At 40.6% G+C, this 26,642-nt stretch overlaps 1 protein-coding gene across 27 annotated transcripts in view; it reads left to right on the top strand.

Moving 5' to 3' along the window:
- Nucleotides 1-25,407, top strand: part of DLG1 (discs large MAGUK scaffold protein 1) — a 247,776-nt gene extending 222,369 nt beyond the window's left edge. For 11 of the 27 annotated variants that reach the window (XM_075861717.1, XM_075861714.1, XM_075861712.1 and 8 more), the window contains 8 exons: nt 4,997-5,038; nt 5,366-5,401; nt 12,217-12,267; nt 13,835-13,936; nt 19,476-19,648; nt 19,746-19,855; nt 21,901-21,992; nt 23,792-25,407. In XM_075861717.1, coding sequence (XP_075717832.1) covers nt 4,997-5,038; nt 5,366-5,401; nt 12,217-12,267; nt 13,835-13,936; nt 19,476-19,648; nt 19,746-19,855; nt 21,901-21,992; nt 23,792-23,898 — 713 coding nt within the window. In that variant the 3' untranslated portion in view covers nt 23,899-25,407. The remainder of the gene's footprint in view (nt 1-4,996; nt 5,039-5,365; nt 5,402-12,216; nt 12,268-13,834; nt 13,937-19,475; nt 19,649-19,745; nt 19,856-21,900; nt 21,993-23,791) is intronic. The other 16 variants (XM_075861713.1, XM_075861730.1, XM_075861727.1 and 13 more) reach the window with 3 other exon arrangements.
- The last annotated feature ends 1,235 nt before the right edge of the window (nt 25,408-26,642 follow it).

Raw genomic sequence — 26,642 nt, 5'->3', positions numbered from 1 at the left:
CTAAAGGCCCATTTGCACGGGCCAATAATCAGCCGAATGATCATTCTTACAAATGCTCGTTCCCAATTATTTGCCTGTGTAAACAGGAAAACGGACAGCCGGCAAATGGGCAAATGCCCATTTATATAGTTTATGCAAGCTATAAAATACAATCATCGTGGTCGGCAGCACATATCCCGGTGTAAACGGAATGTGCTGCTGACACAGATTCAAACTGATGGGGACCAAACGATTGTGTCAAAGGGCCTTCTAACGAGTGCAGATCAACTTGTTGATCGGCGCTCGGTATGAGCAGTAAACGGCCAAGCCTTTAGGGTGTATTCACAGGTTGTGGTCATATTTTGACATACTATCTCAACGTGTGACATACATTAAGCTTTCGTTCACACTTGCGTATTTTGCATCATTATTTGTAAGCCAAAACCGGGAGTGGAACATCTACAGAGAAAATGTATAGTGCAACGATTTGCACCTCCTCTGTTTAGGATCCACTTTTGCTTTTGGCTTTAAAATACTGACCAAAATACACCTGTGCGAATGTGGCCTAAGCTAGAATAACTGATAACCACTGTGCCCTGCTCATGCAGAGCGAAGAAGCAAGCACTAGAAAAAAAATATAAATGATATAGAAGTCACTAACTTTAGAGAAAAATAAACCGCAGGTGAGAATTACCCAAACTATGACCTGATCTTTAACCAGCAGCTGCAAACACATTTGTTTACTCTGCACTATTGTTTAATGAACACTGTGCGTAAAATTATCAGAAGTGGAAGTATTGTATAAAAGCTCCAAATCTGGCTTTGGTCTGTGGTTGTCACCATCAGTCAAGCTCCATATATGTCTGGCTGCACAAAGCAGCCCGCATTCACCAATTTAATATACCGCAAAATACAGTTCATGGGGACAGTGGTGTATCTACCGCTGTAGCAGCCATAGCGGCTGCTACGGGGCCCGCTGCATGAGGGGGCCCTTGTCGACACGGACAACCCCATGCCAGTGGCACTGCTAACAACTGCTTTGGCTGCTACAGCGGTTACGACGCCACATTCAACAGTATCTGCGTCCTAAGAATGCAGATACTATTGAACACTATGGCAGAGCAGGGAGGCCACATTCAGCCTGCGGCCAATCAGGCGCAGGGATCCTTGCGCAGGCCGGCATGATGACATCAATGGATCACGCCGGCCTACGCAAGGATCCTGTCGGCGTCGAGGAGCAGCTCTGTTCATCGCGGGAACGCGGCCTTGGTAAGTAGAAAGTTTTATTTGTTTGGGGGGGGGCGATATATGGCATAACTTTTAGGGGGCTGTATGGCACTATCTAAAAGGATAGCACGGTCTACAGTGGGAGGTTGTATAGCACGGTCTACAGTGGGAGGTTGTATAGCACGGTCTACAGTGGGAGGTTGTATGGCACGGTCTACAGGGGGAGGTTGAATGGCACGGTCTACAGGGGGAGGTTGAATGGCACGGTCTACAGGGGGAGGTTGTATGGCACGGTCTACAGGGGGAGGTTGTATGGCACGGTCTACAGGGGGAGGTAGTATGGCACGGTCTACAGGGGGAGGTTGTATAGCACGGTCTACAGTGGGAGGTTGTATAGCACGGTCTACAGTGGGAGGTTGTATGGCACGGTCTACAGTGGGAGGTTGTACGGCACGGTCTATAGGGGGAGGTTGTACGGCACGGTCTACAGGGGGAGGTTGTACGGCACGGTCTACAGGGGGAGGTTGTACGGCACGGTCTACAGGGGGAGGTTGTACGGCACGGTCTACAGGGGGAGGTTGTACGGCACGGTCTACAGGGGGAGGTTGTATAGCACTGCCTACAGGGGGGAGCTGTATAGCACGGCCTACAGGGGGGAGCTGTATAGCACGGCCTACAGGGGGGAGCTGTATAGCACTGCCTACAGGGGGGAGCTGTATAGCACGGCCTACAGGGGGGAGCTGTATAGCACGGCCTACAGGGGGGAGCTGTATAGCACGGCCTACAGGGGGGAGCTGTATAGCACGGCCTACAGGGGGGAGCTGTATAGCACGGCCTACAGGGGGGAGCTGTATAGCACGGCCTACAGGGGGGAGCTGTATAGCACGGCCTACAGGGGGGAGCTGTATAGCACTGCCTACAGGGGGGAGCTGTATAGCACGGCCTACAGGGGGAGCTGTATAGCACGGCCTACAGGGGGGAGCTGTATAGCACGGCCTACAGGGGGGAGCTGTATAGCACGGCCTACAGGGGGGAGCTGTATAGCACGGCCTACAGGGGGGAGCTGTATAGCACGGCCTACAGGGGGGAGCTGTATAGCACGGCCTACAGGGGGGAGCTGTATAGCACTGCCTACAGGGGGGAGCTGTATAGCTTGGTCTACAGGAGGCATGACCTACCAAGGGGGGCTGTGTGTAGCAACCAGGGGAGGGGGCCCATTCAAAAGTTGATGGAAAATTATAAACGTTTTCACTACTGCATCTTTTTTTTCCGTAAGTTATTTTTAGCCAAAACATTCTAGTTTCTGGTGGACTGGATATTATCCTCATGAAAATACGTCCTAAATAATCATATTTACATGTTAATAGTAGTATTTTGACCTTAAAGGGGTTATCCGGGGACCAAAAACTGCATTGCAATAATATATTTATGTGAAACAAAGTAACTTACTAATGTACTTTAATTAAAAATTCTGTACTAAATGGTGCAGTTCAAACCTCGTGAATTGTTCCCGAAAGTCCTGGAGCTTTTCTAATAATGACGCTCCGACACGGACCCACGTGACTGAGGGCTTGCTTCATGTGTTGTTCGTGAACATGACCGCAAGGGGCTGTCACATTGTCTATTGCTTGAGTCCTGAGCAGAGCATCAGCTAGCGCTTTGCTCGGGACACAGCCCTTCTCCTGACGTCCATTTTTGGTTTAATTCAGGGGTTTGATGCTCTGACTGGGGACTTCAGCACTAATTCCAACGTCACTGTCCATATATGAACAGTGATGTCGGCAGCAGTGCTGGAGTCCCTGAGCAGAGCATCAGCTGATGAACTGCCCGGGGACTTCAGCTTTGCTCCCATCGTCACTGTCCATGTATGGTCAGTGACTTCAGGGGTTTCCTATCACTGTAGTCCCCGGGCAGAGCATCAGCTTGGGGACTCCAGTACTGCTGCCGACGTCACTGTCCATATATGGACGGTTCAAAAGAAAAGAGGCAGCACTCCAGATAGAAGGTCTCATTAAACGTTTTTTATTTTCCCATTTGTGAAGAGGATGTAACGTTTCAGCTGCTCAATGCAGCCTTTGTCAAGCTGCATTGAGCAGCTGAAATGTTGCATCCTCTTCACATATGGGTTAATAAAAAACATTTTTTGAGACCACCTATTTGGAGTGCTACCTCTTTTTTTTTTTTTTTTTTTTTTTTTTTTAATGGTCTACATTTGAGGGTTCCACGAGTCGGATTCCTGGAGGCTGGCAACCTATTGACCCTTGTGAGGTCCAAAATTACTGTGCTGCTCCTACCTTCCATAGATGGACAGTGACGTGGGCAGAAGTTGTGGAGTCCCCAGTCAGAGCATCACCTAATATGCCCGGGAACTCCAGTGATCGGAAACCCCTGAATTGACCAAAAAAAAGCTCCAGAACTTCCGAGAACAATTCACAAGATTTGAACTGCACCATTTAGTACAGAATTTTTAATTAAAGTATTAAGTAATTCCACTACCGAACTTTTAATCACAACCATGTTCTATGAATTTTTCGTTTTTGAGTGTCTTTACTCTTGAAGGATTTTCTCCAGTACAAAGATAATGATTGAGCAGAAAACATAAGATTACAGTGCCCATCTTCTCTAGATTTCAGGTGGGAATATTGCACCATATTGTAGACGGTGCAGGCGATAGACTTACTACCTGCTGCCAGTAAATTATGAATTTACAGGCAAATGAAGGACCACAAGGCTTCTCGTGGTGTCTCTAAATATAAATTTAAGATCACAACGTCCGATTTTGCCATTATTTGCTAGTTTAGATTAAGTGAAATGCTTTGATGGGTATTTGCTATTTGACCACCTAGTCCTCTTATTTATCGGTCACGCTGAGTATGTTCTATATTGGATTATGCATAGTTGTGCTTTAAGAAATAGGGTAAAAGTTATATAAACCCGCAAAACTGAAGCCATACATGTTGCCTAGTACAGTATACAGTAGCGGATTTACATCTCAGTCAGAGTTTAAGGCACAAGATATTTTGTGCCTACATGCTCCTATCAAGTATCAGCTCCTGTGAAGTGAATAGGGCTGAGCTACAATACCACTAACAACCTGTAGACATGTGTGGTGCTGTTTTTTTTTATTTTCTAAAGAAAGCAGCCATGTTTTTCTTATTTTGGACTACCCCTTAAAGTCGTGTATGGTTTTAAAAAACCACTAAACATAGAAAATGCACAAAAGAATAAAAAATATCTCAGCAATTCCACCCTTAGACGAGATTTTTTTTAATTCGAATTTGCGGACCGAAAATTTGCAACATTTTACAGTAGCAGCAAAGTGAATGAAATTTTAAAAATCTCATCCACACCCTGCAGTAAATTTCTGTGCATTAAATTACCTGATGAACAGAAAATGATGCAAACTGATAGGGACAAATGATCGATTGTTCGTCCCTCATACAGTATAGCATTGGCCCTTGTAAAATGACCTGCTAATGAGCGCCAATCGACTTGTTATATAGTCTCTCGTTATGGGCAGAAATCTGCCAATGTAAACCCACCTTTAGATTTAAGGCAGTAAATACTGGGAAGGTAAGGTGGCAAGAGGATATACATGTTTAAATAAAAAAAAAATTAATTCCTCTCTAATTTATTTGTTCCTACTTTTGTATGTATAATTCCATCCATTCTTTTTCACAGTAACTATATAAACCTGTTTTGTGTGGCATTAATATTTTGCTTTTTTCCTTGTGTGCCCATTTATTGTATGTGTCCCTCATTTATTTTCTCCCATTATGTTGCATTTCAGAACATGTAACCTCTAATGCCAGCGATAGTGAAAGTAGTTACCGTAAGTGATTTGCATTTTTCTGGCCTCTTTTGTCCTTTCTTACTGTCCTTTACATCAATATTTCATTTATGTCCGATACAGCATATATTATATTTTTAACATGAGTTAATTTTTCCACTAAAGTCCGCTTACCAAGTACTCTTTTTTTCAATTTAGTGCTATACAAAGCTCTTTGTTCAGCCGTGTTGCGTGGTGTGCTATAGATCACTTGTGCAATTAAATCTAACATTGGTGGTTTAACTTCTGCATGCCATATGTACGTTGCATAATAAGTAAAGATATTTCAATTGTCTTTAATTTCTTTTTTTCTGCTGTCTTTTATGAAAGTAATCTTGATTACAGATGAGTATGGATGTTCACAAGGTTTATTTTATTAATATATTTATCTACACAATTTACTTGAGAACGTCAAATGCATGATTGAGTTATTTTCCTTCACCGCTGCATGTTTGTTTGACATTTTCATTACTGGTTTAGTTGAAGTGGTGAATAATCATAAAAAGTAATGAACAAAAACTCTTAGCCTGAATTCCAAATTGTATGTTCACTTGTGAACACAATTTTACACTCTACACAGGGAATCGGTCTGCATGAAAAAGTTGAGTAAATTTGCTAATACTGTGCTCTACTTATACTGATCTTTGTAGAGTAAATAAATAAATAATAAAAAAAAAAATAATATATATATATATATATATATATATATATACATACAAAAGAGAAAACCGCAGCACTCACAGAATAAATATGAATCGGGTGCCAGCAAAAAACGTCCCGATCCTCGGACGTGATGTCAGATATAGAAAAAAGAGAAACTTTGCGGCACTCCAAGTTGAAAAAATGGTGGTTTATTCAATCCAAATATAACAGCAATATAACAGCAACGTTTCAATCCTACATTAGGATCTTTCTCAAGCCTCAGAGGCTTGAGAAAGATCCTAATGTAGGATTGAAACGTTGCTGTTATATTTGGATTGAATAAACCACCATTTTTTCAACTTGGAGTGCCGCAAAGTTTCTCTTTTTTCTATATATATATATATATATATATATATATATATATATATATATATATATATATATATATATATATATATATTTTTAGCATGCATTTTTTTTTGTTTTGGTAGATGAACCAACCAAAACAAAAAATGCATGATAAAAACGCACAGTTTAATCCCAGCCTTATAGAAGCTTCGCAAAAGTGTGTCGGAAAATGTGCCAAAAAACTGCCGAAAATGCCTCCCATTGATTTCAATGGAAGATGGAGGCGGTTTTTCCCACGAGCTGAAAAATCTCGCGGGAAAAAGAAGCGGCATGCCCTATCTTCGGGCGTTTACGTCTCTGACGTCCCATTGACATCAATGGAAGGCAGAGAGAGTATTTCGCTGCGTTTTTTGCCCGCGATGCTCAATAGCCCCGGGTGAAAAACGCGGCAAACAGCGTGCAGGCAGATCAAAATTTCTGCCTGCAAAAATCTCTGTATGAACATACCCTAAGGAATATTTCGATCAACAAGCTTGTCAGCAGTTCGCAATGGCAACTAGAAGAAGTGTAAATGCAGCACTAGGCTATAATAAAGGCTAACCAGTACAAATGATGTAATGTATTTGCAAATGTATCCAAGTTTCTATAGTATTTATACACTTTTTAATTACTTCTACAAACTTTAATATGATGTTTAACCCCTTCCTGCGCTGCGCCGTAATAGTACTTTGGTGCTTGCAGTTAGTTTAGGTAATAATACGGCGCTGTAATAGCGTTGGCTTAGGAACTGAGCTGGCTCCACTACTTGCAGTTATTGGCTGTAATATACGCCCAGGATCGGAGTACTCCAATCCTGGCCATTTAACCCCTTAGATGCCGCAGGCAATGCGGACCACTGCATTTAAATGGTTATGCTTAGAGACGATCTCCTTCTGTGTCCCCCATACCGGATTGTGGGATGCCAATGGGTTGCTATGGCAGCCAGGGGCCTTACAATGGCTCCTAGGTCTGTCATACACGAAAGACTATGGCTGTCTCTCCATTTTACTGACCGATATAATTCATTGCAATACAGAAATATTGCAATGTATTTATTATGTGAGCGAGCAGAAGGTTAGTTGTTAAAGTTTCATTGTGGGACTCTACACTTTTAAAAAAAAAAAATTTAATTTTAATTTAATTTCCCTCGTACAGAGCCCTATATTTTTAGAAAAAAAAGTGTAAAAGTAAAGAAAATTATGGTATTTCCAGATTTCGTAATGTCCTGTATGATAAAATTTAGACCATATTTAGCCCACACAGTGAACGCCGTAAAAATAGACAAAGAAAAAAATTAAAAAATTTTATTTTTATTTTATTTTTTTCATTCCACTTCCCAAAAAAGAGTAAAGAGAGAGAAAAAATATAGTATGTTACCCAAAATGGTACCAATGAAAACTATAACTCGTCCTGCAAAGAAAAAGCCACAATAGAGCTCCTTTGATGGAAAATTAGAAATGTTAGGGGACTTTGAATGCAGCCACACACAAAAACATGTACAGTGAAGGAAATAAGTATTTGATCCCTTGCTGATTTTGTAAGTTTGCCCACTGTCAAAGACATGAACAGTCTAGAATTTTTAGGCTAGGTTAATTTTACCAGTGAGAGATAGATTATATAAAAAAAAAAAAAAAGAAAATCACATTGTCACAATTATATATATTTATTTGCATTGTGCAAAGAGAAATAAGTATTTGATCCCTTTGGCAAACAAGACTTAATACTTCATGGCAAAACCCTTGTTGGCAAGCACAGCAGTCAGACGTTTTTGGTAGTTGATGATGAGGTTTGCACACATGTTAGATGGAATTTTGGCCCACTCCTCTTTGCAGATCATCTGTAAATCATTAAGATTTCGAGGCTGCCGCTTGGGAGTTTTCGATGGGATTAAGGTCTGGAGACTGGCTAGGCCACTCCATGACCCTTAATGTTCTTCTTTTTGACCCACTCCTTTGTTGCCTTGGCTGTATGTTTCGGGTCATTGTCGTGCTGGATGACCCAGCCACGAGCCATTTTTAATGTCCTGGTGGAGGGAAGGAGGTTGTCACTCAGGATTTGACGGTACATGGCTCCATCCATTCTCCCATTGATGCGGTGAAGTAGTCCTGTGCCCTTAGCAGAGAAACACCCCCAAAACATAATGTTTCCACCTCCATTCTTGACAGTGGGGACGGTGTTCTTTGGGTCATAGGCAGCATTTCTCTTCCTCCAATCACGGCGAGTTGAGTTAATGCCAAAGAGCTCAATTTTAGTCTCATCTGACCACAGCACCTTCTCCCAATCACTCTCAGAATCATCCAGATGTTCATTTGCAAACTTCAGACGGGCCTGTACATGTGCCTTCTTGAGCAGGGGGACCTTGCGGGCACTGCAGGATTTTAATCCATTACGGCATAATGTGTTACCAATGTTTTTCTTGGTGACTGTGGTCCCAGCTGCCTTGAGATCATTAACAAGTTCCCCCCCGTGTAGTTTTCGGCTGAGCTCTCACCTTCCTCAGGATCAAGGATACCCCACGAGGTGAGATTTTGCATGGAGCCCCAGATCGATGTCGATTGACAGTCATTTTGTATGTCTTCCATTTTCTTACTACTGCACCAACAGTTGTCTCCTTCTCACCCAGCGTCTTACTTATGGTTTTGTAGCCCATTCCAGCCTTGTGCAGGTCTATGATCTTGTCCCTGACATCCTTAGAAAGCTCTTTGGTCTTGCCCATGTTGTAGAGTCAGACTGATTAATTGAGTCTGTGGACAGGAGTCTTTTATACAGGTGACCATTTAAGACAGCTGTCTTTAATGCAGGCACCAAGTTGATTTGGAGCGTGTAACTGGTCTGGAGGAGGCTGAACTCTTAATGGTTGGTAGGGGATCAAATACTTATTTCTCTGTGCACAATGCAAATAAATATATATCATTTTGACAATGTGATTTTCTGTTTTTTTTTTTTATATAATCTATCTTTCACTGGTAAAATTAACCTAGCCTAAAAATTCTAGACTGTTCATGACTTTGACAGTGGGCAAACTTACAAAATCAGCAAGGGATCAAATACTTATTTCCTTCACTGTATATATGAAAAAAAAAAATATATTTTTAAAATAAAAAATGTAACCGTTTTATTGGGAAAAATTAGATTAAAAAAAAAACATATACATTTGGTATCGTAATCATAGCAACCCACAAGGGGTTAAAAATTCACATATACTTTAAGGCCCCATGCACACAACCGTAAAAATCGTCCGTAATTGCGGACCACAATTATTGCCCGCAATTACGAACCCATTCACTTCTATTGTCCACGGACACCTTCCCATTAGTTTACGGGAAGGTGTCCGGGTCGTAGAAGTGGGCATGGCAGTGTGCATGAGGCCTAAAGCAGAACATTTGTAGATAGTTTTAGTGCAAACTTTTAAAATGTGTTGGGTCTTTTCTTCAGGCATAACCTGTAGAAAAAAAACAACCACTTGAGTGCATTTGTTCAGTAACTTTGTGTAAAGTAAAGGTGCCCATACACTTTAGACTTTTGATTTCAGCGGGATCGGGCAGGGATCTAGAGTGTATAGGTCCACTAGGCCTTCCCTCGGACGGCAGATGTCTTGTCATGTTGGATTTAAACCTTCCTGATCTACTGTTCCCATGGAGGATAAGCCACAGCAAGAGGTGTCTGGCAGGGGCTTATTCCTCTCCCCATTGACTTAAACATGCTCGCTCAGCCGATTGTGCATGTTTTATGGGGAGTCAGAACAAATAACGTTCGGCCAAGCGAGTATTCAGACAGTTATTTAACGTGTATGGCCACCTTAAGACTGCTGCCCACCTAACATCCATGTTGTGTGAATGTTGTTTTTGGTTACAGCCTGTCCATTTCAGTTTTTGATTAATTGTCATTTTGTTAAAGTGTGTCATCCCATACACTTAATGATAAAAGCATGCTGACTGTGCAATGTGCTGTGCTGGTAGATGGGTATGTTTTGCTTTTAATTACCATTGTGTATCATGTGCTACTTCCTAAATCTTTCATTAAAGGGTTTCTGTACAACTTAAAGGATACACTATATGTACAAAAGTATTGGAACACCTACACACTACACCTACGGGATCTGTTATGGCATCCCATTCTATATCCATAGGCATTAATATGCGCTTGATCCATTTTTGAAGCTTAAACCGCTTCAATTTGTCTTGGAAAGGTTTTCTACAAGATTTTGGAGTGTGTCTGTGGGAATTTTAGCCCATTCATCCAGAAGAGCATTAGTGAGGTCAGACTAATGTTGGAGGAGAGGACCTTGCTCGCAATCTCCATTCTCGTTTATCCCAAAGTTGTTTGATGGGGTTGAGGACAGGGCCAGTCATGTTTTTCCACGCCAAACTCCCCCAACCATGTCTTTATGGGACTTGGTTTGTGAACTAGGCCACATTCTGCAACAGTGGAATATCTAGGAGGGAAGAAATTTCACGAACTGACGTGTTACACCGGTGGCATCCTATTACAGTACCACGCTAGAATTCAGTGAGCTTTTTAGAATAACCTATTCTTTCACAATTGTTTGTAAAGACGGACTGCATGGCTAGGTGCTTGGCTTTATACACTTGTTGCAATGGGATTGAATGTGTGTTCCAATGCTTTTGTCCATATAGTGTATGTACACCGTTGCAATCATTATTTTTTAATTGATCCAATGCATCTAAAATAAGAAATAAACAGAGTTGTATTATCACAAAAATGTATGGCATATCCACAGGATATGCCATAAAATTGAACAAGGGGTTCCTCCGCAACATCCACCCTAGTGAGGAAGCCACTGGCTACCGCATCCAGGCGGAGCATAGGCGCACAACAGTACGGGAACACGGAAACGGTGCTCAGGGGATAGATACAGGTACCAGAGGGGGGGGGGGATATGCTTCCATTTTGTGTCCACAGCTCCTGTGCAAAACTTAGTGCCTCCATACTAACCGACTATGTACAAACCCTCTGATCCTTCAGTTATACTCCCACCTATGTGGACCCTGTTAGCAAGAGGTGAGGGTCTAATGAAGGATCAGACTACTCAGGGCTTGATTCTAGTCTTTAGCCACATAGATATAAATAGAAGCTGTAGACAAAAAACAGGATATTTTTAGTCCTATATATATATTTTTTAATTTAGATTGCAGCAATAACAAAAAAAAGTGGTTACAACGGTGAACATATACTTTTAAGCATAATTCTGTATTACTGTTTAAATATATGGTTAAAGGGATAGCCCACTTTTAGCAAATTACTGTTCTTTTTTGTATAATTAAGTTATACAATTTTCCACTATACTCTCTGTATTCTTCACAGTTTTCAAGATCTCTGCTTGTTGTTGTTCAGTTAGAACATTCTTTGTTTACTTCCAGAGGATCAAATTCTGTCCATGGTCATGTGATGGATACACAGGCGCTTAGAAGACACAGCTCTTATATACTGTAACAATCCCAGCACCTGTGTGTCCATCTCATGACCATGGACAGAATTGTATCCACTGGAAGTAAACCATGAACATGAACTACTGAATACATGAACCATGAACTACATGAACTACTGAATAACCGCAAGTAGACATATTGAAAAATTGCATAATTTTTTATTATACAAAAAAATAACATTCGTTTGCTAAAACCAGACAACCCGTCTTAAGTATTTTAGTGAAATATTTGCTTTGCTGATTTTGTTACATCAGGTTTTTTTTTTTCTCAATTCATATACTACTTTCAAGTCTTTTTTTTTTTTTTCTTGTATGAAAACAGGATCTGTGGTGTTTGAAGTATTTTGTACAATGTTTGTTTACCGAAATCTTGTTGCTGTAGTTACGAACTTTAAAATCTATTTATAGTCTTTACCTATACAGCCTTGTTATTCCTTAAACTGTCTACAGAAAGACCGATGACGTCACTGTCACTGTCATCTGTCAGTATTCAAAACCCTCACTTCATTTCCGATCATTAAAATCAACATGTAAATCTCTTGAGGGATAATGATAACCTCTGATTGTCAGAAGCCCCCTACACTAATTACTAGATCATTCCGAAAAATGGGGACCGCTTTATGCATGCTAACTTCTTATGTACTAACTTAAGTAAGCAATTCTTTGTTTTAGGTTTGTCCTAATAGCAGTTTTTTTCCCTCAGGTGGTCAAGAAGACTACGTTTTATCATATGAACCGGTCAATCAGCAAGAAGGTTTGTGAAAGATTCAGCTGTCCAAAATGTCTTCATGCGGCTTTGAGACCCATTAAATTCTTACTATGCTTTGCCAGTAGAATTTAGAGGGGCTTCTCACCACTTACATTTATGGCAAATAAATAGAATTGAATTAAAAATAACCTACTCAAAAAAGCGCACAGTATGGACCCGGCCTTAGGTTTTTGACATTCCTAATACAAGCCGCAATGCTGGACTAGATCCGTTGTGACTTTAATTGGGTCCATGGTGGTTTTGGACCCTTTGACAGCAAGAATAGCATTGCATGCTGTGCTATTCTTGCTGTCAAATTTGACTAAACTGCTGACAAAGCAGCCTCCAACGGCAGTGTGAACATAGTCTGTCTTAATGATACAAATTTTGTGTAGCTTGCAGCTATCATTTATTTCTGGCATATTTTAATGAGGTACCTGACCTCTTTAACCCTTTTAATGACAAGCCTTTTTTGGGCCCTAATGACCAAGCGATTTTTTTTCATCGTCACATTTAAAGAGCCTTTATTTTTGATATGTAGACATAGCCGTGTGAGGGCTTGTTTTTTGCGGAACGAGTTGTATTTTTCAATGCCACCATTATGTGGCACATATAACTGATTCACTTTTTTGGGGGGAATGGAAAAAACAGCAATTCCGCCAATTATTTTTGAGTCTTTAAATTGAAGCAGTTTACCTTTTGGTATAAATAACCTAATAACTTCATTCTGTGGGTTGTTATGATTATGGTGATACCAAATTTTAATTTTTTATTTATTTAAATTTTTTTGTTTTGCAACTTTTGCACAATAACACTCTTTTTTTTAAGAAAAATATTTGTTTGTGGTTCGCCATATTCTAAGAGCCATAACATATTTTTATTTTTCCGTCGACGTAACTGTATATGAGGGCTTATTTTTTGCGGGACATTTTTATTTGTACTTTTTGATTGCTTTTCAATATAAATCTGCCATTGTTTATTTGGGGGTGTTTTTTTCTGTGCCGTTCACTGTATGGGTTAAATAATGTGACAGTTTTATAGTTCGGGTCGCTACAGATCCATCAATACCAATTATATGTTTTTTCACAAAAAAAGCATTTAGTAAGTAGAAAAAAAAAATGGTATTTTTTTATTGTAGACTTTAATTATCTATTAAACAACTGGGATCAAAGGTAACTCCAGTGCCGGCTGTTAGAGCAGGAGCCTTGCTGTCATTAGACGGCCCGACACACGACCTAGCCGGCACGGGACAACCATGCCAAGCTAATGACCTCGCTGTGAAAAGGCACTTAATGATCAACGTAAAAAGGCAAATTGGCGGTGATTTAGGAGTTTAAATGATTTTCACATTATAAATTAATGTTGGGGCTTAATGCCACAAATTATAATTTATTATTATTTTTTTTCCCCTATAAAATAAGGAGAAATGGTAATTGCATTTAGCTAACTTTTTTTAAAAGTGTGAAGTTTAATTTTAGAACGGCCCCTCGTAACTACTCATAAATCCAATAGTTCTGTCTGAGTTTCTGTTGTCTGAAATCTATTCTTAATTTTGTAATTTTCTTGTTCTTAGTAAACTACTCCAGGCCAGTAATTATTCTAGGGCCAATGAAGGACCGGATAAATGACGATTTGATCTCTGAATTCCCTGAAAAGTTTGGATCATGTGTCCCACGTAAGTAATTCCACTTTTTAATATTCTAAAATTTGTGTTCTGGTCATATATTTATTCATTTCAGTTGAGCTTGATCTGCAGCATGCAACAGTGGAGTTACAGGCTTATTATCTCTCTTGTCCTCTGCCTGAAAGTTAGAGAATTTTTATGCAAACCATTCACTGCTCAATTCGGTCTTTCAAGTGCCATCATTAATCTTGAGGATACTCAAGTCCAGGCAGGACGTACCCTACCCACAGACACTCGCTAAGGCTCCATACACACGACCGTAATTTTGATTTGCAGTTACGGATCCATAATTGCAGATCAAAATACTGATCTATTCATTTCTATGGCCCATGGACACCTTCGCATATTTAAGGCTAAGTGTCTGAGCCATAGAAATGACCCGCAAAAAATGACATGTCCTACTTTTTGATTTTGCGGACCAAGCTCCTATACTTTATAATGGGAGCACGGCCCGCAAATGTGGGTGATAGCCGCAGCCGTCCCATTCCTGTAATCACGGCCGTGCACGCGGCTATGGCCGTGTTCATGAGGCCTAATTTAGTTTTTCGCCTAGTGTAGTAAGAACTCCGCAGACATGACCTGACACTCAGGTTTGCTGCTATTTTTATTTTATTTTTGTTTTCTTTCCTTAGCTGTAGATTTCAGGTGTTTTCTTTTCAGCCTATGTCCTCCCTCCTCGTGTCTGCTCTTGATTGGAGGAAGACCTTCTCGGTAGGCTGGGTTTGGGGAGGTCTTTAGAACATCGGCATCCTCTCCTGATTGGTGCCATTTTCAAAACAGACTTGAGGACTTCAACTCTGCTACAAATCATTTTCTGGGACTGTTCTCCTGTCATCATCCACAGGGATACACCGCTCCAAGGGTCTGATAGGCCAGACTTTTAGTCTTTGGAACACTTGCCTTCCCAGATTGCGGCTGAGCTCAGGGGCCCTTCTTTCTTTTGTCTACTTCTCGCAGTAAGAGGCGTAGGGGACAGGTCTCATTCCTCGTCAAGCTCTTTCCAGGGGGATCCCGTTGCAGTCTTCAATGATCATGTTGCCTCCGATGTGGATCAGTCGCTTTCCTTACGAGAGCGAGTGTGCAGTTTTGCAGATAATTGCATAGTTAGTTTAACAAATGGACATAGTAGAATAAGGCTTGGTAAATTTTCTTTGTGCAGTACGGACCTAAGAATATTAAAGGTGTCGCTAAGATCAAATGCATGCTGGCGAATGCAAGAAGTCTTGCAAGTAAAATGGACGAGTTGGGGGTTCTAATGACCGACATGGATTATGATGTAGCGGGCACAACAGAAACGTGGCTGGATGAGAGCCATGACTGGGTAACTAATGTGGAGGGCTACACCGTATTTAGAAGGGATAGAAAAGATAAAAATGGTGGACGTGTTAGGTTGGATTTTACAAACCGATAAAGACCAGTCCTGAATGAGGATAGTGAGGGCAGACTGACAGAGTGGAGTCATTATGGGTAAATATTCATGGAGCAATTAACGGTCAACTGCTAATTGGAGTTTGTTCTAAGCCACTGAACATTCATTAATTCTGTACATGGCATCTCCAGAGGCGTAGCTAGGTTCTCCTGCACCCGGGGCAAAGATTCAGATTGGCGCCCCCCCCCCCCCATCCAATTTATTTCCCAACATCTCCTTCCCCCTCGCCATGTTTTCTTTCCCTACCAATCAATGAGGTGTAATTTTTTTTCACAATTTTTTTAATGTAACTAGAGTATAAAAGCATTTCTACATTTTACAAGCGATGTAGTTCTATAATGTAATTAACATAAAAATAAATTAAAAGAAAATAAATTAGAGGCCACACACAGCCCCCTGTAGATAGCGCCACACAGCCCCTCTTGTAGATAGTGCCACACACAGCCCACTGCCCCTTTGTAAATAGCGCCACACTCCCCCCCCCCCCCCCCCTTGTAAATAGCGCCACACTCCCCCCCCCCCCCCCCCTTGTACTTAGCGCCACACTGTGAACAGACCGGTGAGCGGTAGCCTACCGCTACCACTCTCCGGCCTGCCTGGTGTGACTTACCGGTGAAGCCGAGGTGGTCATTCGGCGCAGGCAGCGACGGAGTTCCTTCTGATTAGGGTTGGTGACAGCCAGGGCCGGCCTTAGCTTGGATGGCGCCCTGTGCGGGACTCTCTATTGCCACCCCCTACACAAACAAAAAATTAACCACATATATGGACACGCTGGAACATATATACTGTACATACATAAAGACAGATATTTAGACATACAGGCAAATATACATACACACATTCTGGAATACATACATACAGGTAAATATATAGACGTACAGACACATATATACGCACACACACCGGCAGATAAATACACAGACCGGAACATATACAAATACATAAAAGGCACATATATACAAGGACAAAGACACATTCACAAACAGACCCATATATACCCAGTACTGATATTGTTGTAGATTTCACGTGCAGCCCTATGTAACACCTTTGATAACACAGTGATAACTCTCGGAGTACAGATAATGCAGTAGATGTTACCTGTAGTCCTATGTAACACCACAGATAACACAGTAATAACGGAGTACAGATAATGCAGTAGATGTTACCTGCAGTCCTATGTAACACCACAGATAACAGTGATAACTCTCTGAGAACAGATAATGTAAGAGACAAACACATGCAGAGACACAGACAGACAGGGACACGCACACACACACTGTAACATATACACATACAAACACAGAGACACACACTGTATTCACACTACACACACAGACACTCACCATGTCTCCTTGCTGACAGCATCACAGGTCAGGATGGGCTGTGGGCGGAGCTTCCTCTCTGCTTCTCGGCTGTGTAACAGCAGAGCTGGAAGGCTGCAGCACGGGAGTGGACCTGTCCCCTGACCTGAGTCGTCTGACCTCATGTCACTGATGTGAAGTCAGGTGACTGGACTGGTCCACTCCCAGGCCGTCACAGACCCCAGTCAGAACGCCGTAATTTCCTGGCTCTTCCTAAAGCTGCTGCAGGTCTCCGACATACGGGGCGCCTGTCAGCAGCGATCAGCTGCTCTTCGGCGCCCCCCCCCCCCCTTCCCTATCCTCCGGGTTGCGCCCCGCCTACCCCCCCCCCTAGCTACGCCCCTGGCATCTCTATTGTCTTGTCACCATATGAATGTATACTGGGGGTATGTTGACTGTTCTGTCGGAGACCGTCATGGTGGCTGTAGTGAGGATGCTTTTTATGGCCAGTAAACTAATTGCTCAGAAATCGCTACAGAAAAACATACCTACACAACAGGAGTTTGACTAAATAAATTGGCTTATATCTATGGAGATAATATTTATATTGAGAGGTGCACAAGTTAGAAATTTGAGGACTTATGGTACATTTGGCTAGACATATCTGGACTAAGTACTTTGAATAGGGACAGAATTTAACTCGGGGAATTGTGTAATTACCTATTACAGTTCCATGTCCTGTCAGTTGTGACTTATTGATGGACTTCTACCCCCAATTTATGTTATGGACTTCTCCATTGTATACCCTAAAGGGGTAATGAAACTGTGCTAGGTGACGTCACTAATGAAAGACTGGTATATCTTGATTACTGTGGGGGGAAGGAATTGTTTGTGTCTCTGTTCATGTAAAATACGACAATACGCTAATAAAAAAAATGACATGATTAAACAAAACCGCATTTTGTGTTTAATATTAGACAAAGATAACCCAAGTAAAGTCATATGATCTGAAACATTCTTGTTACAAATATGCCAAAATAGTAGAATTGGAAAATACTTTTTCACAGCACTAAAATATAAGGACTTGCCTTATCTGTATGAGTTATCTCTAACCAGTTCAGGACTGGGCTATTTTGAGCCACCGTTTAGCCCTTTTTAGCACGTGTTAGTTAAATGGCTATAACTTTTTTATTTGTTGGGCTAACAACGTGATTTTTGCAACGTTTTTTCCGTAGACAATGCAGGTTTCTTTTTTTTTATCGTTTTTATACACACCTTTTTTGCTATTTTAGAATTTTTTATTCATAAAGTTTGAAAATAATAGTAAAAAAATAAGCTTTTTTACGTTTCAGCTATTTATTTTTTTGGGTAATAACATAGTTTTACCCTAAAATAGACCTTTTACTTGTGATTATCATTGTTTACCGTAAATTTTAATATATTACATGTCTATATTAGGGTAATTGGGTCAGCGCTAGCGTTACAACAATGATTGGCGGGGGGGGGCGTTTTTTTTTTTTGGGGTGGGTATTTTATGTGTATTTATTATTTAATTTTTTTTTGCACTTTACTTTACTATTTTTTTATTACTATGTCCCTCAAATGTCAAAAAAGACCTTTGGGGAACTTTATATATTTTTTTCTTTCTTTTACACCATGCTTTTCCACTGTAGCTGGAGCTGCACAGCAGCCCCAGTTACAGGGGAAATGAGCCCTCTCATAGTGACGATTGTCACTAATAGGGCTGTGCTGGGTCTAGTAAGACCCATCAGCAGTCTGTCAGTAACGGCACCCGGCGATCATGTGACCAGTCACATGATCACCGGGACCAATAGAGACAGCGCCACTGCCGCTGCCTCTATTCATATACACAGCGATCATTGAGCGCTGTGTAAAAAGACATCGGAGAAGACAGAAACAGCGAAAGCTGCTTCTATCTTCTCCTCAGGGTCCCCGGCAGTCACTGACAGCCGGAGACCCGACATTCAGCTGCCTGATCGCGCGGGCAGCAAGTTAAAACCCGAGCCATAAAAAGTCTATGGCTCGGGTTTTAAGGATCCTGACCGCTGGCCGTGAAAATACAGCTAGCGGTCGGGAACCAGTTAATAATGTTTTTCTTATTATATTTTGTATACATTTTGTGGGCTTTGGAACCAATTACTAGTTTTCCATAGTTATGAACTCAGGTTACAATATTTCCAATTTACAATGGTCGTCCCAAAACCAATAAACATTGTAACTTGAGGGACCACTGTATGTCCTTATTTTCTTGTCCGAAGCTTAATGATTTTCACTCAATAAACTGGCTAATAGCGCATAGTCCCAACTGTTATTCCATGAGTTCACACAGAGTTTTTTGCAGGCAGAAAATTCTGCCTCAAAATTCAGTTTGGAATTTTGAGGCAGATTTTCATCTGTCTTCACACCGTTTGCCGCGTATTTTGCTTGCGCCCATTGAGTGCCACGGGCAAAAACGCTGCAAAATACGCTTTCTCTGCTTCCCATCGAGGTCATGTCGCTTCTTTTTACCGCGAGCGTTTTTTACCGCTCACAGTAAAAAAACGCGTCCGCCTCCCATTGAAATCAATGGGAGGCATTTTCGGACTTTTTTTGGCGCGTTTTCCAAAAAAAACTGTGTGAACAGGGTCTTAATATGTATGTAGTCCATATAGAAATCACTCACTTATGCCTCACATATCTGTTCCTACACTTGGGCATTTACTTGTTTCTTCCGTCTATTGGGATTTCGCATGTTAGTAGAACTTTTTCTTTTATATAAAAGTGGTGTTTTTATTTTCAGACACCACTCGTCCAAAAAGGGATTATGAAGTAGATAGAAGAGATTATCACTTTGTCACTTCTCGGGAGCAGATGGAAAAAGACATTCAAGATCACAAATTTATTGAAGCCGGACAATACAATAACCACCTTTATGGCACGAGTGTTCAGTCTGTCCGAGAGGTTGCAGAGAGGGTAAGGTCTCATCTGTCTGCAAAATATGTATAAACTTTTTTTTCTTTTTTTAAACTAAACACTTAACCATACTGCAATCTATTCCTCTGTATTTCAGGGGAAGCACTGCATACTTGATGTGTCTGGCAATGCAATTAAAAGACTACAGATAGCCCAACTCTACCCAATCTCTATCTTCATCAAACCGAAATCTGTTGAAAATATTATGTAAGCATTGAAACACTAACATAAGTCTGTTTTCCCTGTCGATACTCTACACCTGTAATAATGACACTAGCATCAAATAAGAAGTACTCTAAATCAAGGAAACTATTTACAGTTGCAAGAAAAAGTAAGTGAACCCTTTGGAATTGCCTGGATTTCTGCATTGATAGATAATAATTATCTGGTCACAATTATTGACCAAAACAATCAAACTCGACTAATAACACACAAACCGTGGTGCTGGTCATGTCTTTTAGTGCGCACATTGAGTAAACCTCTACAGTGCAGGGGAAAAGTAGGCGAACCCTTGAATTGAATAACTTGTATATACCCCTTTAGCAGCAATCTCCTCCACCAAGCGGTTCCTGTAGTTGTGAATAAGATTTGCACAACATTGAGGTGGCATTTTGGACCATTCCTCCCTGCAAATGTGTTTCGGTTCATCAATATTTGGGGAATGCTTTGTGTGCACAGCCCTCTCCAGGTCATGCAACAGCATCTCAATAGGGTTAAAGGCTATGTAAACCTTTTGAAAGTGATTTTTTTATTTAAATAAAAATGTGTATCAGTGTGTTTGGTCCAACTTTCTAATTACTTTTTATTAAAAATTATTTTTATTTTTTGAGATACAGCTGCCTTGTATACAGAGCAGTTGTATCTTGCGCTGAGACCTGAACCTGTCGGGTAAGCGGCACTGATGGGTTCAGTCACAGCGGGTCCTGCGTTTCTCTGACACCTGTGATTTATCACATCTAAGTTATGAACTTAGATGTGATCGGTAACCGCTCGATCCTGCAGACCTGACGGGTACAGGATTCGGCAAACGAAGTTGCGCCAAACACATAAAGTGATTATTTTTTTTTAAATAATGTCAAAGGTGTAACCTTTAAGGTCAGGACTCATAACAATTTTTAGTTTTATTGTATGCTTTGGGTCATTTTCTGCATCACCCAACATCTCTTTAGCTTGAGGTCATGGACTGCTGCCCTTACATTTTTCTCTAAAATGTTTTGTATGCGCCTTTTGAATTAATTGTTCCCTTAAAGATTGCAGGGCTACCCGGCCTTGAGGCGGCAAGGCAGCCCCAAACCATGATACAGTTGGCATAAGGTGTTGGCGTGCAGTGTTCTTTTTCCTCCAAACATAGTGTTGTGCATTTGTGCTAAAAAGTTACACTTGTGTTTCGTCTGTCCATATAACATTTTCCCAGCATTGTAGAACATCCTGGCGGTCTCTGCAAACTTGACAGGCCGCAATGTTTTTTTTTTTTGGATTGAAACACCTCTTGATCTTTAGCTCTTGGAGAAGTTCTTCACACAGGTTCATTTACCTTTTCCCCCTGCACTGGGGATGTTCGCTCTGTGTGCTCAATAAAAGACATGAATACTACAACTGTTTGTGTGTTTATTAGATATCTATCTAAACGAAGTCACAATTAGAGAAAAAAAAAAACATACAAACCACATTTTATTAGTACTCAATGCAGAAATCCATGTAATCCCAATACTTTTTCTTGCAACTGTAGACTAGGCCGCGTGCACACCTTTGTTGTGAATTCCGCTTTTCCTTTCCATCATAGGAGCAGACGGAATTCAAGCTGTGACTGATCCGGCGCACGACAGACACCAATGACGCACGACAGACACTATTGACTTATAATGAAGTCCATTGGGTTTCGCTCTGGTTGTCCCATTTTGACGGGGGAAAATAGTGCTGCATGCTGCGCTATTCTTCCCATGAAATTTAATCGAATCTGCTACGAAGGCCGATGGAGCCTCCAACGCACATGTGAACAGAGCCTTAGTAATATCAGAGCGGATTCTAGAAGTGCAGCAGCTAAATATATATTTTCAGTGTATAGAAAAACTTTATTAACCGGGACATCTAGTAGATTTACAGAATTATAAGTTGTAATGCTATTTTATAACTCTCCTAGAAAAATGTCATGACCATACAAGAACCTTTTTCCTTCTATAGTGAAAGTGTAAAATTCACTGTAAAAATACAAATATACTTCGTTATTCTGATTGGATTTTACACTTAAACAGGGAAATGAACAAACGTCTAACAGAAGACCAAGCACGGAAAACCTTTGAAAGAGCAATGAAATTAGAGCAGGAATTCACAGAACACTTTACAGGTATGTACCTTGTAAATTTGAATACATTCAAACATGTATATAGAGTATCCTACCATTATTCCTTGGGTCCACCAGAGGAAGTTATTCTAAGCACCCACGCTCCATCTATACAGAACATGTACACATCCACTTTTTAATTGTATTGTAAACTTTGACGTTGTCATTCCACTCACAGGTCATAGCATCAATAAGGTCTAATAAATTGTTTGCAAATTCACCCATAAGAAATAGATCCTAATGACAAAGTGATTGGCTCCAAAAGGGGTTGTCTTCTTGTGTCCGAGCCTGCGCCTATCAGAGGATCCTCCGGTTCTCTGTTGGGTTAGTCCGACCCTCTGTACAGTAAGACCACCTCTTTAAGAAGACCACCCCCTATCTAGACCAGATTTCCTATGACAGATTTTCTGTTCCACGTTATACTTTGCCAACTGCCCATCTTCTCTGAGAAGACGACCCCCCCCCCCCTATGAGACCACTTTTCAATTCAACGTTGGCTGGTCATCTCAAAGAGGTTTCACTGTATATTTGAGAACCAGATTTAGGGTATGTGCACACACACTAATTACGTCCGTAATTGACGGACGTATTTCGGCCGCAAGTCCCGGACCGAACACAGTGCAAGGAGCCGGGCTCCTAGCATCATAGTTATGTACGATGCTAGAAGTCCTTGCCTCGCTGCAGGACAACTGTCCCGTACTGTAAACATGATTACACTACGGGACAGTTGTCCTGCAGCGAGGCAGGGACTCCTAGCATCGTACATAAGTATGATGCTAGGAGCCCGGCTCCCTGCACTGTGTTCGGTCCGGGACTTGTGGCCGAAATACGTCCGTAATTGACTAGTAATTAGTAATTAGTGTGTGTGCACATACCCTTAGTGTGGCAGCTCAGCATACTGCCGCCTAAATAATTCCTATCCTAATTGCATGAATGTGTCCACTCCTCTTCAAAATATAAACGGGTTTACAGGAAATTCCAGTCTCATAATTAGTTTAGTGTTTTCACCCTCTTTTCCTTGCATCGTCTGGGTGAAGTTACTCTTAATTCAGAGGTCCTCAACGTTTTGTAGTTTGTGAGCCACTTTTATGTGTCAAGTGGTATCTAGCCACTGCATATAAGAAGGAGAAAGAGTCGTCATATGGCTTTTAGTGTTCATTGTGATATGGTTTTGACTCTAGTGACGAGCTTCAGTAATAGGATCACGTGCATGTTACAACTATGACACATAAGTACTTAGGGTTACTACATGCAGGAGGCCTGAGCTCCTCCAGAGCCACTGGTTGGGGATCATCTGGAATTGAACTTACTAGCAAGAACAATCCAGGTTAGAAAGCATATCTGTGGGTAGGGTATTGCGGGTTCTATGCGTCCCTTGTCTGTATGTGCTGTTTTATCTTAAAGGGCTTGTCCAGCATTACAAAAAGTGTCTGCTTTTTTTCCAAAAGTAGCACCACTTTTGCTCACAGGTTGTGTCTGGTATAGCAACTTGAGCTCATGGACTTGAGTGGTGCTGTTTCGGAGGGGGGTTCTGGCTTTTTATTTTTTCTGGGATGGTGTAATGGGGTGATGCATAAAAACAAGGGCAGACAAAGCATTACCTGTAGCAAGCACTCAAGACTACAGTTTTAACTTTTTTTCTGTGCAGGTTATAAAATCTTATTGGTTGGTATGAGCAATGTCTGTACTTGATCTAAAGCATCAAATCAAGTGTTGTCAAGGGATCACCATGGCACAGCAGCTTCCGGATGAAGTGCTTTTCATGTGTTTGTTTTAATGTCTTGTTTTATTTTTTATTTTAGCAATCGTTCAAGGAGACACACTAGAAGAAATTTATAATCAGGTGAAACAGATAATAGAGGAACAGTCCAGCACTTTAATCTGGGTACCTGCAAAAGAGAAGTTATGAGACATGAAATGAACTGCATCAAAGTCCCCATCACTGCCCGTGCATATACCCAATACCTTCTCCCATATGAACAGGCTCCTTCCTTTTGGGACTCTCGCCACTTATTTGCTGCCGTTCCTTCCACCTTTTACATCGTCCAATTTTAACTCATTTTAATTATGTCCCAGTTTTGTTGTTTTTCTTTTCAAAGGTGGAATGGCCGGACCAGTTATTAAAGATTAAAACAAATTTATAAGTGGCAAAATTCCTTAATGTTTAAGGGAAAATGACAAATGCATTTTAAGAAAAAAAAAGCTTTATAGACAGTTTTCAGATAAAAAAAAAATAAAATAAAATAAATGAAATAAGTGGTCTTAACTATATTGTGAGCATCTTTGCACAATTTCGCTTTAAATAGCATGGTTTGGCCTATGCATTTTATTCTCTATATACTGTTTTGACTTGATAAGGTTCTCTACATAAGCAGAGTTTTTGATTTTGAAATCCATTGCTGCAGCATTACTATACACAATCCTTGCAATGGAAGGAATAACCTAAACCGTTCATTGTAATGTATTTTTTTTTATTTTTTTTAAATCCTAGCATTCTTGCTAGGAATCGCACCTGATTAATAGTGTACATGTAACACAATTTAACAGGCTGAATTTTGTGTTTTTTTTTTCTAAAGGATGACCTTTATGAAATGAGAGTAAAACTTCAGGTAGTTAACATAGCCTCTTGAAGGTCCAATCATGTATATAAACACTACATGAGAACACACTATCTCTTCATCTCACTTGGAGAATTGGATTCATAGACGTAATGCTGTATGTTTATTCTTAGAGGACAGATTTTAATATTTTACCCATAATAACTGCCTATTTTGTTATAAAAAAAAATATTAAACTTTCTTTAAAATCTAACTATTGAAGTACTTTTCTTGTACACGTGCATATATGAATATAAAATATATATATTTCTCTTATCACCTCCCATTTGGTTTTTTTGGGGAGAACTATGAGATGTATCATATCTTCTTTCCACAAGAATTCTGAACAAGACTTTGGTGGTTGTGTTAATTGATGCTGGGTTACAGAAGGTTAGCTGCTTTATTAAACTTAGGCATGTTCTCCTCTTTTCTGAAGAGTCCCTGGTGTGTTATTTTTCTGTAATGTGCATGTGTTTACCCTGTGTGGAATTTCACCTATAACGGTCCTGAGTTTTTTATGTACATTTACACTACGAGCTGCATGTACCATGTTCATGACAACCTGTGTTTAGATTCATGACAGTTTCTTCTGTTTAAAAGGTGAGAATTTCAATGAAAGTTATGGTCTTGAACAAGTACGTTTGTTTGGTACTGATTATACATTGCTAGTTTTCTGGAATTGTTTATACATAAAATGTATATGCTTCTGAGAGCCTCATTATACTTCTACTAAATGAACATAGTTGGTAATGAGCAGGCAGCATTATTCATTCCATTTGTCAGAAAGAGGAGAACAGCTAATAAAATTTAATTGAAAAATGTACATGCGTGGAATGTGTCATAATTTAATTGCATTACATACAAATGTCCTCAAAAGTGGAGCGGGTTGTCCAGTCCCAAAAAATGTATGCCCTATCCTCCGGATAGGCCATCAATATCTGATCGATTGGGGGTCTGACTTTTGGCACCCCCGCCGATCAGCTGTTTTGAAGGGGCTGCGGCGCCTGAGGATAGACCATAAATTTTTTGGGACTGGACAACTCCTTCAAAGCTGGAATCTATTTGGCTGCTATGGGCATCTGCTCGACTTATTGTCTGAGCTCATTTGCATATTGTCCGAGTTCATTATGCATTCAAATATAGCACATAGACCAATGTAGAACATAAATGTCAGTTTTTCGCTTTTTTTTTTCTTGATGTTTCACCATGATACTTTCATACCGGTCATTTTTTATTTTATTTTTTGTGAATTTGTAACCGCTCATTTACCATTTACACATGTAGCAACCTTTAACACATTAAATACACAGTGGTGAGAAACTTTCACTTTTTTAATGGCTTAAAGAGGCTCTGTCACCACATTATAAGTGCCCTATCTCCTACATAAGGAGATGGGCACTATAATGTAGGTGAAAGCAGTGCTTTTTATTTGAAAAAACTATTTTTACCACTTTTTATTAGCGATTTTAGATTTATGCTAATGAGTTGCTTAATGCCCAAGTGGGCGTGTTTTTACTTTAGACGAAGTGGGCGTTGTACAGAGGAGTGTATGACGCTGACCAATCAGCCTCATGCACTCCTCTCCATTCATTTACTCAGTGCATAGAGATCCTGCTAGATCCTTATGTGCTGTCTTATACTAACACATTAACAATACTGAAGTGTTTATACAGTGAATAGACATTCCACTGGATGTCTATTCACAATCTCTGCACTTCGTTACTCTGTCTGTGATAGTTACAGCCGAGGGAAGCGTGATCTCGCGAGATCTCGCTGTAAATGACAGGTTACAACGAGATCACGCTTCCTCTGCTGTAACTACCATAGAAACAGTAACGAAGTGCAGAGATTGTGAATAGACATCCCGTGGAATGTCTATTCACTGTCTAAACCCTTCAGTATTGTTAATGTGTTAGTAGAAGACAGCACATAAGGATCTAGCAGGATCCCTATGCGCTGCCTAAATGAATGGAGAGGAGTGCATGAGGCTGATTGGTCAGCGTCATACACTCCTCTGTACAATGCCCACTTGGTCTAAAGTAAAAATATGCCCACT

Source organism: Rhinoderma darwinii, chromosome 4, assembly GCF_050947455.1.
Source record: "Rhinoderma darwinii isolate aRhiDar2 chromosome 4, aRhiDar2.hap1, whole genome shotgun sequence".
NCBI classification, from domain to species: Eukaryota; Metazoa; Chordata; class Amphibia; order Anura; family Rhinodermatidae; genus Rhinoderma; species Rhinoderma darwinii.
The sequence above is the reverse complement of the archived record's forward strand: the minus strand, read 5'-3'. Positions and strand labels throughout refer to the sequence as shown.